This window comes from Podarcis vaucheri (genome assembly GCF_965113315.1).
Source record: "Podarcis vaucheri genome assembly, chromosome: 4".
Lineage (NCBI taxonomy): Eukaryota > Metazoa > Chordata > Lepidosauria > Squamata > Lacertidae > Podarcis > Podarcis vaucheri.
In genome coordinates this window covers 40,909,038-40,923,342 of record NC_138762.1, presented here as the reverse complement: position 1 = coordinate 40,923,342, position 14,305 = coordinate 40,909,038, and the positions used below count along the sequence as shown (strand labels likewise).

The 14,305-nt window shown below is 39.9% G+C and overlaps 1 protein-coding gene across 4 annotated transcripts in view; it reads right to left on the bottom strand.

Annotated features, from left to right (window-relative positions):
* EPHA3 (EPH receptor A3) overlaps positions 1-13,720 on the bottom strand; it is a 217,515-nt gene extending 203,795 nt beyond the window's left edge. For all 4 annotated transcript variants that reach the window (XM_082219719.1, XM_082219720.1, XM_082219721.1 and 1 more), the window contains exon 1: positions 13,494-13,720. In XM_082219719.1, the coding sequence (XP_082075845.1) occupies positions 13,494-13,593 (100 nt within the window). In that variant the 5' untranslated portion in view covers positions 13,594-13,720. The remainder of the gene's footprint in view (positions 1-13,493) is intronic.
* Between the last annotated feature and the right edge of the window lie 585 nt (positions 13,721-14,305).

Below are 14,305 nucleotides of genomic sequence, written 5' to 3'. Positions count from 1 at the left end.
GACACCACATGGCTGGATCTGGCTGCTCTCAGTTCAGCAAAGCACGGAATCCTTCTCCACCAAACCACACAATCTTATTTCCAAACAGCTAGTTAGGAGCAATCTCCTTCCTCGCTAAGATATAAGGCACCAGCTGTGGGAACAGCAGAATCCGCTGGAACACTAACTGCAGAAAGAATGAAGAGTTTCAGTGAAATTTCCCCACCACACCTGTTGCCTTTATTTCAACACTTCACCTGCTCTCCCACAACTCTTTCCCCCTCTTCTCCCATTTATGAGAAAATATTTTCATGGCTCTGCTTCATCAAAGTCGGGATAATTTCTTGGCAAACCTGAAATCCAGAAATCCGGCACTGCTTTCAAACACTTTAATTAACGGAGGGGGGAGGCGAACATTTGCCTAGCCACAACTAACGGTTCAATCCCAATAACAGCCTCAACCCCAAAGCAAGTCAAGCGGGAATGCATTTCATGCCAGAGACTTCAAAAAAGGAGATAGGTGCATTTTTTCAACCCGCCTACGTAGCAGAAGTGAGGCATCTAAAGGCAACTTTACACACCATAACCCAATGTTACTGCTTTCCTTTGGGGAAATGTATTTTCCCCAGATGTACAGACATTTCCAACCATCCAATCTCAAAAGTTCTGTGTTGGTATCAATACGCTTTAATAACAATAACAGCCATGCCAAATTGCCAAAGCTAAATGAAAAATATTAATTTTTTTTTAAAAAAAGCTTTGTCAAATCCTCTACCAGTGCCATCATGAATTTTCATCACCAAATATATGACTTATGAAACTTCTGAATTAAGATGGCTTTCATTGATGACTGCAATTATTTTTTTAAAACCCCCACTTCATGTTACCTCTCATGTACTGTATGATTTCAGGTGGGGAATTAAATTATTTATAAAACACTCAAGAGGTGTGTCCAGTGACAGGCATATGGAGTGTAAACCCAGCAAAACCAATGTACATGGTAAATTAATTTCAAAGGGTCTATCTACTCTGGGTAGAAATTAGGCATATTTAAAAAAAAAATTGGTCAAAATCACACACACACACACACCATTTTGTACATAGCTTGCAGGGTTTTATTTAGAGGAGCACTGAAAAGCATTTCAATGATAATGGTACAGCCCAGTAATAGATACATCACAAAGGGCCTGTGCTCCCTTCTTGTATCTCTCATGATCAAATACATCAGCAGCTAAAGAAAAAAAATAAAATAACTGCTCCCACAAATGGTTTATACACATGAGCAGCAAAATGGCAGGATTTCCAAATTCAGATGTAATCACAGCTTATCTGCTGTGAAAAGAAACATGTCAGTGTTAACTACTTACTTTCAAAATAAACACATCATTTTTTTCCCTTGTAAGAAAAGACTCAGTTTAAATGTTTGCATGAGTTAGTGTTTGAAGTTATTTATTTACCAATCTGGTGTAAGTTTGGAAAAGACTTGTAGGGTACAATGTGGCTTAAAATTTAACAACTTTCTGACTTATAAAATGTGTATCATGTATACATATACGGTATATGTAAATTTAAAGGCTATTCAGTCAGACATCACAAACTGATGATTCTTCTTTCAATACCCAGTTAACATCATAGACGTGTATCTGAAGCGACAAACCTTCCAAATGAATGATTTTTAGCTACCCTGACTTCAAAAGTAGTTAACAGAGGCATTCTACATAATTCCTCAGAAGTAAGCGCCACTGAATTCATTGGGACTTACTTCTAGGAAACCGAGTATAGGCTTGCAGTCTGGGACACTCAGTGGCTCCTGAAAGAAACATTAATAGTTTCTAACTTTTTACTTTTGTACTTGTTTGCTTCTGACTTCATTGAAGAACTACACTGTCCTGTTGAGTATAGGCTAGCAATTCAAATAGCAGAACAAGATGCTCTCCTGTTTTCTGCCAGTTCAGATTCCCTTCTCTCTTCAGGTATTTAAATACCAGCATTACCATCCTGAGGAAGGCAACTGCACTGGAAACATGACTGCAATTTGCGTCCGATCCTAAAGTTCACAGGGCAGAGTCCTCCTCCATGCAAATCCTTTTTCAGTATATAAGAAGTGAAGCCCAGAATTCTTGGAATGGGACTACATCCACGAGAAGTTCTCTGATCACTGTTACACATTCAAGCATTCTTTCTGCAAGATATTGATCTCAAGTTCTGAACACTGAGCATATCCAATGTGGACCACTTATAAAGTAACCAACCATTTGGGGGCCAAGTTGTCATAGCTTACAGCAGTGGTTTCCAACCAGAGTGCTATGGCACCCTGGGGTGCCTTATATGATGGTCGGGGTGCCATGGGAAACACTGGCCTCTTTCCTTCCCTCCCTCCTCTGATGTCCTCTCGTGTCTCTGGCTCCCAAAGGCTTGTGTGGCAGTTCGTTGCAGCAGCCCTGGCTACAAGCTCACCAGGCGAATGGTGGCTCTGGAGCTGGCCAGGGGATGCTTTCTAGGCCCCAGTGGGGCAGTGTGAGGAGGCATCTCTCTTTGGGGGGGCAGCTCAGAGACCAGGGGCAGTGGCTGCCCGGATGACTCCCAAGGAGAGGGGAGAGGAGAGGAGGCTGAGAGAACACTCCGCAAGGGAAAGTATTCAAAAATCAGTGAGGGGCTGCCGTCTCTGTAGGCAAGGGTTGACATAACTGGGCTCCTGAGCCCCACTGGGGTGCTGTGGAAAGAATGAAGTTGGTCAAGGGAGCCGTGGATTCAAAAAGGTTGAAAACCTCTGTTTTAGGGCTTCCACAGGCTGATGGAATAGGTCATGGATGTGGATTCCATGGCCTTCTGGATGTTGTTGAATTAAAACTCCCATCATTTCTGATCATTGGCCATACTAGCTGGGCTCATAGGAGCAGGAGTATAAAAACATCTGGAGGGCTAGGGGTTCCCTATCCCAGGAATGGATACTTAATAATGCCAAAGCAATGTAGGGAGAGAATGGAAGCCTAAGAAGCTGAAGGATGACAAGTCTTCTTAAGGCTCCATTTCTGAACATGGCAGTCTTCCATCCAGATGTCCATAGGAAGCTTTCTTCATCCAATGGAGTGGACTCTGGTCCAGAAAAGCTTAACCCATAATAAATCTGTTACTTCTTTTAAGGTGCCACAAGACTCTGTGTTGCTACAACAGACAAATGTGAATACTCCTCTAGAAATTGTTTCAATGACATCAGTTCCAAACACCCTTTAAAAAAAAATCCAATCACTTTAGTAACTGCTTATGGTCTAACAATCAAATGACACAGAAGTGACTCATAATATCCAGTAACAACAGATGACATATTGCAGCAGACTGAAAGTTTTTAATGCAGGTTTAACTTGCCTGACACGTTAAAGACTGCACAAAGCCTTGCACTGGTCTTTGAAAACCACTTTCTCGGGAGTAGACCCATAGTACCTAGAGGATTCTACTCTGGAGACAATACAGATGGTGCATAGTATCAAGCTTTTAATATTATTTTATGCCAATCGCATATAACTGTGAAAAGTTATCCTAGCTCAAGACCACAAGCTACCAATTTTAGGCTTGGTCCAACATTTGACTCAATACTAGATTAAAAGATGAACAAATAATAAGAACATTTCTGATTGGCCCCAAAGCATTAATTCATGCATAACTAATTAAAAGGACAAGTGGCTAAATATTTCAGTGTGAACACAGGGAGAGGAAGCAATATGTTGTTAGAATCAGAAATCTCCATTAAATGTCATATTGAGGAAAACAGGATGCTAATCCTAGATCCGGTTTTATTTTCCAACTTGCTGATGTCACCAAGAAGCTATTTTATTGTTGGACTGAATTTATGGAGGTAATTAATTCAGAACATGTGTGCTTTGCTGTTCGCATTTTTTTTAAAAAAAATAAAAGAATCTGATTTGCCCCAGTTTAATTTTCTGCTTTTCCAAGCAAAACTTTATACACATTCTCTGTCAGTCTCCTCATGTGAAACAGACCAAGTACGATAAGATAAACATTAATATTGGCTATCGCAGACTTCCCCGCCCAGTTCGCCACGGTTCTGCAAGTCATCCATCGCCTCCAGCCCCTTGTTGTCCCAAGACGGATTCATCATACTTCAGAACATGCCTCCTCCACTCCCTGAGAATCCAAAAACAGTATGTGAGCAATAGATCCCACAGCAAATTCGTTGATTTCCCTCCAATGGTGAGCAGGTGTTCCCTGCCCTATTTCATTTCCTCCCTAAGTCAATCACACCCTAAAGGAAACTCTGGTGTCCCAAGGTGGTTGTTTCCTGACTGAGTCCTTCACCCATGCAGCTCATGAAACACTTGCAGGTGGTTATGGCTGGACACATTGTTCAGCACACCCAATCCTATCACCTGTGGAATGTTTCAGCATAGGCACCCAGTGGACAGGGGCTGGCGTGGGACCAAGGAGGACGGCGCAATCCACACTGCTGATTTCCATGCAAACCAGAGTGGGAAACATTGTCATTTGCGTTAATATACAATAGCCCACCAGAACAAACCACACAAAGAACAAACCACACAAAGGCTAAAGGGTAAAGCACGAATGCAGGCAGTTGGCTCAGGCCTTACTCCTGTTTAGAGTAGACCCACTGAAATCAGTGGGATGCAAGCTAGCCATTGGTTTCAGTGGGTCTGCTCATTTCATACCCAAGTACTGTATAGGTACATCGTAAGAACAAACAAAATAAAAACAAATGTCGCCTAAACAATGCTCTCGAAAACACCACAGATTCCATACATTAATATGTAGATGGGATGGTTTGTTTGTTGTTTAAAAAAGATAGAGGCAAAAGCTGCAATGGTAGCTAAATCTTAAAGATGGTAGCTTAAATCTTAAAGATACTAATAAACCAAAGGGAAGAAAGTTTTTAAAGTTTCACTATGTGGAGAAAAATAGGTCTGAAAGTGCTTATGGTTCAAATTAAAAAGGAAGATTTTATTTTCATATGCTTGGAACAGAAGAGGAAGATTACAAAGATCTATAAATGCAAAATATTTTTTAAAAACAAAATGCTTGTGAAATAAAAGTGGCAAGACAGCATATGAAGAAGATTGCAGTGAATTTAGTATAAAATCAGGAAACACAAAACCAAACCATGGTTGATTTTTTTTTTTTAACGATAGAAAACATTTATGCAAAACCCTGCTGCGGCTCAGCTCAAACCAAAAATATACTGAGGAGTAAGCCCTGAGAAAACTAAGCTGAAAGAAAACTCAAGAGAGAGGAAGTGGAGATGTACATGGAGTTGTCAACTTGAAGTTAGTATGAAAGAAAGACCAAAAAAAAAAGCTGCTGTGGAGATTGTAACTCCACATATTTATCTTTTCCACAATGTCCCCAAAATATTATTTCATCTAACACTTCAGTTCAGTCACCCAAAATTCCCTTTAACTATTTTATTGGGGAACTACCAGCACAGGGTAAGATCCTGACTTCAATCACCAAAAATGTTTCTATGAAACTATTTAAATTGCAGAGATGTCAAAGCTGCAATATTAAATAAATATTATTACTTAGATGGGGTGGCAAAACTCTTTTTACCTCTGTGTGTCACGGCTCACAGCTGCAAAGCCTACGATTGCAATGACTGAAAAGTACAAAGGCCATTAAGACTTTCCCAAAAAAAAATATTGTTGGACTCTTTACATTTTTGGTTCCTTAGAATATTACGGGGAGTGCAGGCACACACACACACACAAAACCACATTTAACCAACTACAGGGGGGGATTACCTCACTTTTACTAAAGCTAATTGAATAACCTTTTTTTAATTATACACGTTCATATCTTAAAACAGAACCCACCTCCCCCCCAAAAAAAATTACAGTTATAAGAAACTTGATTTTTAAAATCTAAACCAATAAATTACTTAGAATATCACATGAGCTAACCGAATAGAACCTTATTCTGTAAAACCCCTTTATTTCACAGTTGAGCTGCTTGTATATCTCCATCGCTGTTTGTGTGGTGTGCTTTTATTCTTTTCCCCAATATTTTTTTCCACCAGATTAATGGGATTTTCTTCCTCACTCTGCCCATAACAGCAGGATATACAGTAGTTTACAAAAAAAAGAGGGAAAAGTTGCCTAAAAGTTTCCCCTTATAGTGCAGCAGCCTGAATAATGTCTCCCCATGTTAAACAATTAATTTGGTGTGCTTTTATTAATCCTAAGCAAGGGCCTGGCAGGCTAGGCCTTTCTTCTTTTGTCACTCTCTCAACGATTCCTTTCAAGCACGATTATCTTTATTTCTATATCTTTATTTCTTTTAACCACCCAATCCACAACTGGCCAATTTCACAAGCAAGCTGAAATACAAGAACTCCTAAATGCTTGCGGATTTCAGTCAATGGGATTTCAGGCCTATCAGTCTTTAATTAAACCAGGGCCACATTAAAATCTACTCATAAATTCATATTCATGGTCTTTTTCATTTTACTCTATTCACATCTTTGCAACTTAATATTTAGGAAGCATAATGGGGTGTACAACCAACCAAAGTAAGGCAGTGTTAAAGCAACCCTGATTTAAGTGCTGACAGTTAAGCATGTGCTAAAATCTTTCCCATTCCAAATCAACAGAAATAAATTAACGCTAACCGAATTGTTTCCGGTTTAAAACTTATTACATAATGCAAATAAATAAATGTACACTCCATTGAATAATGTACATATTCTAGCACATTCATGTAACAATTATTATTCATCCCACCCCTCTTGTGCACTACCCTTATAAAGTTTCTACTTAAGTATAACAAAGGAAATAGTTTAGGTCTCCTTTTCAGTGAAGCATTTTCTACCCTGCAATGTCCTGGTCTCTGTTTCAAGCACAGAAGCTGGAAATTATAAATTTCAGCTATAAGCAATCTATGAAAACATCTCATGAAAATAAGTCTGCACTTATAAAAGGTTATGATATAACAATGATACTTGGAGCTAAAAGGATGCTTAGGATCAGCGCATGTGCCGCAGAAATTAATAATAATAATAATAATAATAATGCTTCTTGTACACCAACACCCTAATTTTAACACATTTACAAAATCTGCAATCCTAACCCTACTTACCCAGAAATAAGCTCCACTGAATTCAATAGCACTTACTTCCAAGTAGACATGGCTAGGACTGTGCTTTAAAAAGTCAGTCCCGTTACTTCAGTGGTAAATCAACTCTAGATCAACGTTACTGTGAATGCAACTACACTAAAGTTTTTGTGAAATAGTGTGATCTAAATTCTCAAATGACAGAAAAGGGGAAGCAAGACTGTAGTCCCTTACCTAGTTTTCCTGGGAGTAAGCCCCATTAATTACACCAGGACATACTGTGGACTAGATATATATAACATTGTACCGTGTTTTAGAGTTTTTTAATTGAACCGACCAAGTACTGTACTCTGGAATTTTAGAACTTTCTATTAAAATGATTTTGTTACCTATTTGTTCAACTCTCTCTCTCTCTCCCCCTCTCTCCCCCCACTCTGATACACTTGCGGCTCATCTCGGATCTTCATTATAAACAGAAAAAAGCTAAACAAAATCAAAGGACGGGCTGTTATATAAATACACCGTCAGGCTGCGAAACCTAAGGAGTGCCTAGCTGGCGAACAGGAGTCTGAACTTTTTTGAAACTTTGTCTGCCTTGCCTCTTACATTTGCTAACAGCTCTGCAGTGACCCTCGCTGGTGATCGAGTCCAGACTGCTGACAGAAAAATGAAGGAGAAACACCTGTATCTGAACTGCTAAACCTTTCATCCAAGGCCGATTACACCAAACAAGAATGGTTATGCAATTTTCCATGAAGTAAAGTTTCAGGGTTGGAAGCAAGTATGCAAGACAGAAGCAATACTCTTCCTACACTGTATTATCCTGGGAGAGCATTTGAAAAAAAATTAAAAATCCCAACATTTATGTCAAATACAAGTGCAAAGATAACATTCAGTTTTGCCAGTCGTAGGGGTTGTTTTTTTTTGTTCAAATGGCAGCCTACTTTTTGCATGTGTTTTTAATTTCCCTTTTTGCGTGTGTAGAAAAGGAAGCTTCCTATCATTAAAAACTGATCAGTTTCTGAAGTTGCATACTTGAAAAGTTGAAACATGCACCCTCGATTCTCTCATGATCTTTTCTCCCTGAATAGAAACACACTGCAATCGACCTGAAACAAAGTTATCGTCAGAATCTTACGTTTTGGTTTCTTTAATATTTAACATATGTTCCAAACTTTTTTTAAATGTCATTCTGCACGATTGTTAAATTAAGTCAATGAATCAGTCTTAGGTTGGAAAATATTAAACACCAAATGACAAAAAAAAAAAATGTAGATCATTAAAATGTATCAGTGAGGTCTTGCAATCAGAATAAAGACTCTATACAGCATTTTAGTTCTACGACCATGGAGTTTTACAAATGCCACGATGCACGTTATAGAGCATTCTGGTTTACTTGTTTTGACTACATAAGCAGGGGTTAAAACAGAGCAGCTCTGAATGAAAGGCAGCTGCATGAAAACCAGCCCTTTAAACCTCATCTTTATTTCCCCTTTCAGTTCCACTTTAAGATTCTGATAATTTGTTTTTATTTTAAAGCAATTGCTGCTCTCTCTCTCTCTCTCTCTCTCACACACACACACACACACTTGGAATCCCTGTTCTTAAAAGTGAGGTAGCTAAACTCTAAACACACTAGGGATTGTGTAAGTCAGGTTTTGTCATGTCACCACACCTAACTTCTCCTTGAGTCATTGTAAGCCCATTTTATTCTGGAGAATTTAATGGCTGGGGTTAAACTGGCGTCAGCGGGTTTTGGTGGGCGAGTGAGTAGATGGCACTTCAGTTGGAATTTTAATCATGCTGAGCCCTCATGGATATTTGGCCTGTTATTTATGTGATTCTTTTTTTCTCTTTTAGCTTTATCTTCTCTGGGTTTTTTAAAATTATATTTTACCCAGCTCCAAGCCTGAAGCATCTTGTGAGATAGAAGTGTGAGGCAAGCAATGTACTGGAAAAATCCCTTGTGAAAAGTCCCCTTGGAATGAATGGACACTGATCTGAACACTAACAAGCATGTAAAATCATTAATACACACTCGTGTTGCTCCCATTCACTTTCATGAGGCTTGTGCAGAAAAACTTCCAAGAGGACTGTGCCTTAAATAAATATATTGCATTTATTGAAAACTGTTTCATTCTAAAATAAAGTTAGCGTTCTGTTAAAATCCCTTTGCCATGACAATTTGGTTTGTTTCATTTTTAAAAAATATATATTATTGGAACATATAAAAAACAGAACTTAAAGCACGAATTCTGAACTTAACTTATTAAGGCTCCCTTTAAACCAGGGAATGATGTCTTCCAGCACCCTCTGGGTTTAGATGTAGAAAAGTTAGATAGGCAGACCAGTATTTCTATGAGCGATCTACTTGAAAATGCCGCAGCTGCTGACATCACTAAAAACTACATTCTTATTTATAAACACCAAGATAATGTTTATGGGGAAAAGTTGTAGTTTAACCACTGAACAAATGTTCTGATACGGCAAGAAGAAATGACGAAGGCATTTAAGGAATAACTCAACACACTGTAAACAGAGAGTCTGAAATAGTTCTAGCTGTTTACCAAAATGGAGCCTATTGGTAACCATGAACAGATGTACAATCTTGGTGTCTTTGGGGTAGTTGTGTTCATAAGAAATTCTTTATGTGAGATTTGAGAGGTTAAAAGAAGTTTCCTGTCTGCACAGTCAAAATATTATTGAAGCAATTCAGGTTGTCAGTAAAAGCTTAAACAAATTTGCTGATAATCCTGTTAATGACCTAGGTCAAGTGTTAACTGTTGTGGGTTATAAAATAGTTAAATTAAGGCTGCTGGTACCCTAGGGCAAATAGTATCATTACAGAAATGGATTAGGAAAAAAACTATTAAATTGCAGAATTATATCACTCCGTAGGTTCTCGATTCTACAAGAATAGTTCCAGAAGAAGTTCAACAAGAAAGTGGAGTCTTTGTTAAAAATTAAAATTAAAATCTCCACCTCAAACAGATAAAGTGGTGCCTTATGAAAATTCTAAGAGCACACTTTCAGGCTGAGATTTCAGGGCATATTAAAAAAATCTATTTAAATCTCAGCATGGAGCAAAATCCATTCATTATTCAGATGCTAATTCCTCCTGACATTTTCCTGTTACTGAATAGATGGCTCACGCTTTACAACTCTTCTGTTATATATATATATATATATATATATATATATATATATATATATATATTATATTTTTATATCCAACTGAGATTTCGTAAAGGTGTGCATCACTCCAGAAACACACACATACAACTCCATAACCAACTCTATGGTTTATTTTTTGAAGAAATTTGCTTAGAAAAAAAATACCTGTTTCATCACCTTTCTACTTAATAGGCATTTCAGTGAGGACATATCAAGTGCCTGGGACCCACTGCATACAGTAAGTCCGAGTGAGCACAAAGCTATAGATGCAACCTACACTAGCCCTTTTATGCTGGATATAAAATGGCAGAGAACTTCTTTCTGTGTATAATATTGAAGCATTTAAAATGGGCCAAAAAAATAAATAATTGAAAGTATTACTTTAAAAGTCTAAACGCAAGCCAAAAAACATACCAAAATCCCTGCTGCTATAGAAATGCCTTTGTTGTTTTCTATGAGGTGAAATAAGCTTCTCAATTCATAGCATGTTTTATCCAGCACATTAAAAGAAAACAAAAAAAAAAAACTTTGCTCTGTTTGTGCTATATAAGCTGGCAATAAAACATATGAGAGACTCCAAATAGAGTCTCTTTGGACAGCTTCTGACAATTTAGACAACTTCATCAAATACATGTTATTTTTTCCTGAAGATTCTGCAATGTGGTTTCAGTGGGTGAAGGGATATGATGGGTTAACTTAGTCATTAACAGGGCAATCCTGTACATTGCTCAAAAGTAAGCTCCACTATGTTCAATGGCGTTTACTCCCAAGTAAGTGGGCATAGGAATGCAACTTCAGTGAAGTTTTTAAACCATCCCTTTCAAGTGTGACAGATGCATACACGCTGAAATGAGCACTTTCTGAAACACTGGATTCTTAAATGAAACAGTATTTCAGACTTACAGAAGTAGGCTTTAAAAGTTCATTCTTTAAAAGCAATTTTGTTTTTAGAAATGCTCAGGGATTTCATTATTATTTTTCCTTCCCAGTTTCTAAGTTTCTGTTACAAAGTTACAATTACTGTACAATAAAATTGTTGATCAATCTAAAACGGTGTTACTTCAAAGTTGGCTAGCTAAAGCCAGTAAGCAATTTACTATAAAAATTAAAGATTATAAGCAACTATTTGGGTCCAGCTGGTGATGAGCAGGGCGTGTGAGCCGGATTATAATACAGCAATAAGTTTGTAGGATTTAAAAAAAATAAAATAAAATAAGCACCACTTTGGGCGATGAAGTGTTTAAACAGCATCTTCTACGGACAGCATAGGCTTCCAAATAAATGTATAGAAGACAACACACAACATTGTAAGACATGAGCGTTCAAATAACAGCTCTTGGTGCCTCAGCTGCACTGTCTTAATACACAGTATACTTTGCCAGCCAATGCGCTAGCAGCTTCACTGCTCTATTGACTGCATAACAACAGGACTGTGCACATTATCAATGAGTTCAACTGCTGAGAGCTGCACGCCACTCCAAACTGGCCTCCATTGATACTCATGCTTTATTAGCCAAAAAAGGAGTATAACAACAAGATTAATACCACTGCTTTCTTATCAGTAACACATGTTCTACTAATTATTCTGCTATTCTATGATGTACCAACTATTAAAAAAAAACTCCCAACCCAGTAATGAATATGCATTTGTGAAGGAGGTGATTTATTTTTTATTTAGAACAGGCTATATTGAACCATTTCGTTTCTTTGATGTAAAAATCAGCTATATCTTCTAAATCTATTTCCCATAGCCAGTAAAAAAAACAAAACTCAGTATGACTGCTTCCCCCTTTCCAAATCCAAAAATACCAGCAGCATTATTTGTTCAGTGAATTAAATATTCTTGCTTGCTAAACAAAATGATTGAAAATTGCTCAGTAAATAGAATCAACCAGGCAGGTGCAAGATTGGACACAATTATTCCATACTAGAAGTTATTCCCCTCCTTTGGACTTTTTAATTTTAAATAGAAGGAAATATGCTTGAAGACTTTTGAAGCAAAGGTTGACTGTTCACAGTGGTCTGACTTTACTGGGTGTGCCTTTTAAAGAAACACCTTCAATTGTTCCAAGAGGGGTGAAAACCCAATCAGCACTATTCCCCCCCTCCCAAATGTGAAGTATTTGATTGTCTTGGTTTCTGACTCAACAAATGTTTTATCATGAAATAGATTTAATTTATCCAGAAATAGTTGTACATGGTACTACTTATGAAACACAGGTGACTTTCAGGAGTGCTAGAAATGTATTATAACTAAAGTTTGCGATGCAAACAACTGCAATTAACCTATGGCTTTAAAATGGAGGTATGTTTTAATAACATATTTATTTTAAGGAAGTGGGCCACCATCAATTCCCGCCCCCACAATTGTGTGCCACAATAAGGTATGTTAATGAGCCCCTAAAACTGCAAATCCTAGGGACACTTTTGCCTTGGAGTAAGTCCCATTAAACTCAAGGGAGCTTACTTCCAAGTAGACACAACACAAGATTGCACTGTTGAACTTGCTTCCATCAGTTGATACACATGGAACCGTCAAGGCAGCTACTGAATCAAATAAGAAGCCAAGGCAAATTCAACACGGCTTCACAAACGTTGTCCTTTATACTGTAGATATACTGTACATTTCCAGATGCACTTCTTTTCTTTCTCTTTTGCGTCTGTCTCAGCCACAAAACAGTTAGAACAATGCAAAAAAAGCATCCCCTCCCCACAAGGTGTGAAGGCAGGCAAGCGCAAGGGGCTTCCCCGTCCGACTTTTCCTGGCATTCCTTTTATGCTAATAACCCGGTTCACACGCCCTGCTCATCATAAACCGGACCCAAAGTAGGACCATCGCCACTTAGTGACAGACAATCAAGCCGCCAGTCTCCTGACAGCTGCCGCTAGATGCAGGGATCCTGCCTCCACCTGCAGTCTAGCGCCAGGTCACTGTCACTCCCGGGGAGGTGGGTGTCACCATCTCACACACCCCAACCACCGTTCGCCAGCGACAGCCCCTTCTAACTTTGCCTCGCCAATGCGCGTCCGTCGTGGCCAGCAATGCGCCCTGGCGTCCTTATCCAGAGAGGGGCTTCCAATATATTGGGGGGTCCTACCCCCCAAAAGGCTGTGGAAAATAAATAAATGCCGAAGGTGAACCTGCTGCCCTGGGGGAAACGACCAGGAGAGCCATGGACCAGGTTTCCAGCCGCGGGATCCAGGGAAGTTCAGGCACTCCCCCCCTCCCGGCTCCCCTCGAGGATGCGCCGTGCCCGGCTTACCTTCGTTGGTGGGATGGAGGCTCAGATCCGCCCAGCAGCGGAGAGCAGATCCGAGGAGCAGCAGCAGGAGGAGGAGGAGGAGGGCGCCGTGACAATCCATGTTGCTGGTGCAGAGGGCAGCGCGAGCTGCATATCTCCCTGAAGCATGCCACTGATGTGAGCGCTCCGATCGCAGGAGAAGTTACCATGCTCCGCTCGCAGGCTGATGTCAAGTTTGACACTGGAGATAAGGAGGAGTCTGCCGAGCTGGCCCGGGCGGACGGAGCCTCGCCGGGAGGCCCGACGGGTCCTAGCGCACGCCTTGCGCGCGCGCACGCACAAAGAAGAAAAAAAGAGCACGAGGGAGGGAGTCACGGAAAGGGTCTTTTCTGCGCGGATCGAGGAAGGGACCGAGGAGGAGGAGGAGGTGGAGGAGGAGATGGAGAGGAGGAGGAGCAATCTCCAGAAGAAAGTAGGTGGCGTGCAGCAGCCCAAGGCAGCTCGGCTCAGAGGCACGCCGGATCTGCCGGTAGATTTGCAAGTTAGCGAGAGCAACGACGAAACGTCTTTCCTCAGTTCAGTGGGGCTGCGGGAATGAAAGAGAAGGGCGCCAAACGCACCGGGCTCGGTTCTGGTCTATTGGAGTCCCTGGGCTCGGGATATGCTCAGAGGCACCCTTGTTCTTTCATGCGAACACTGTGCCTTTTTGCGCCTGGTTCTTATTTGGGTTCTCTTGTTTTTTGGTGTGTTTTTTTTTTTGGGGGGGGGGGTTGCAAAAAAAGGAAGAAGTAGATCCAAGAATTCTGGAGTCTGCCCAGCCTTGCTTGCTCGCT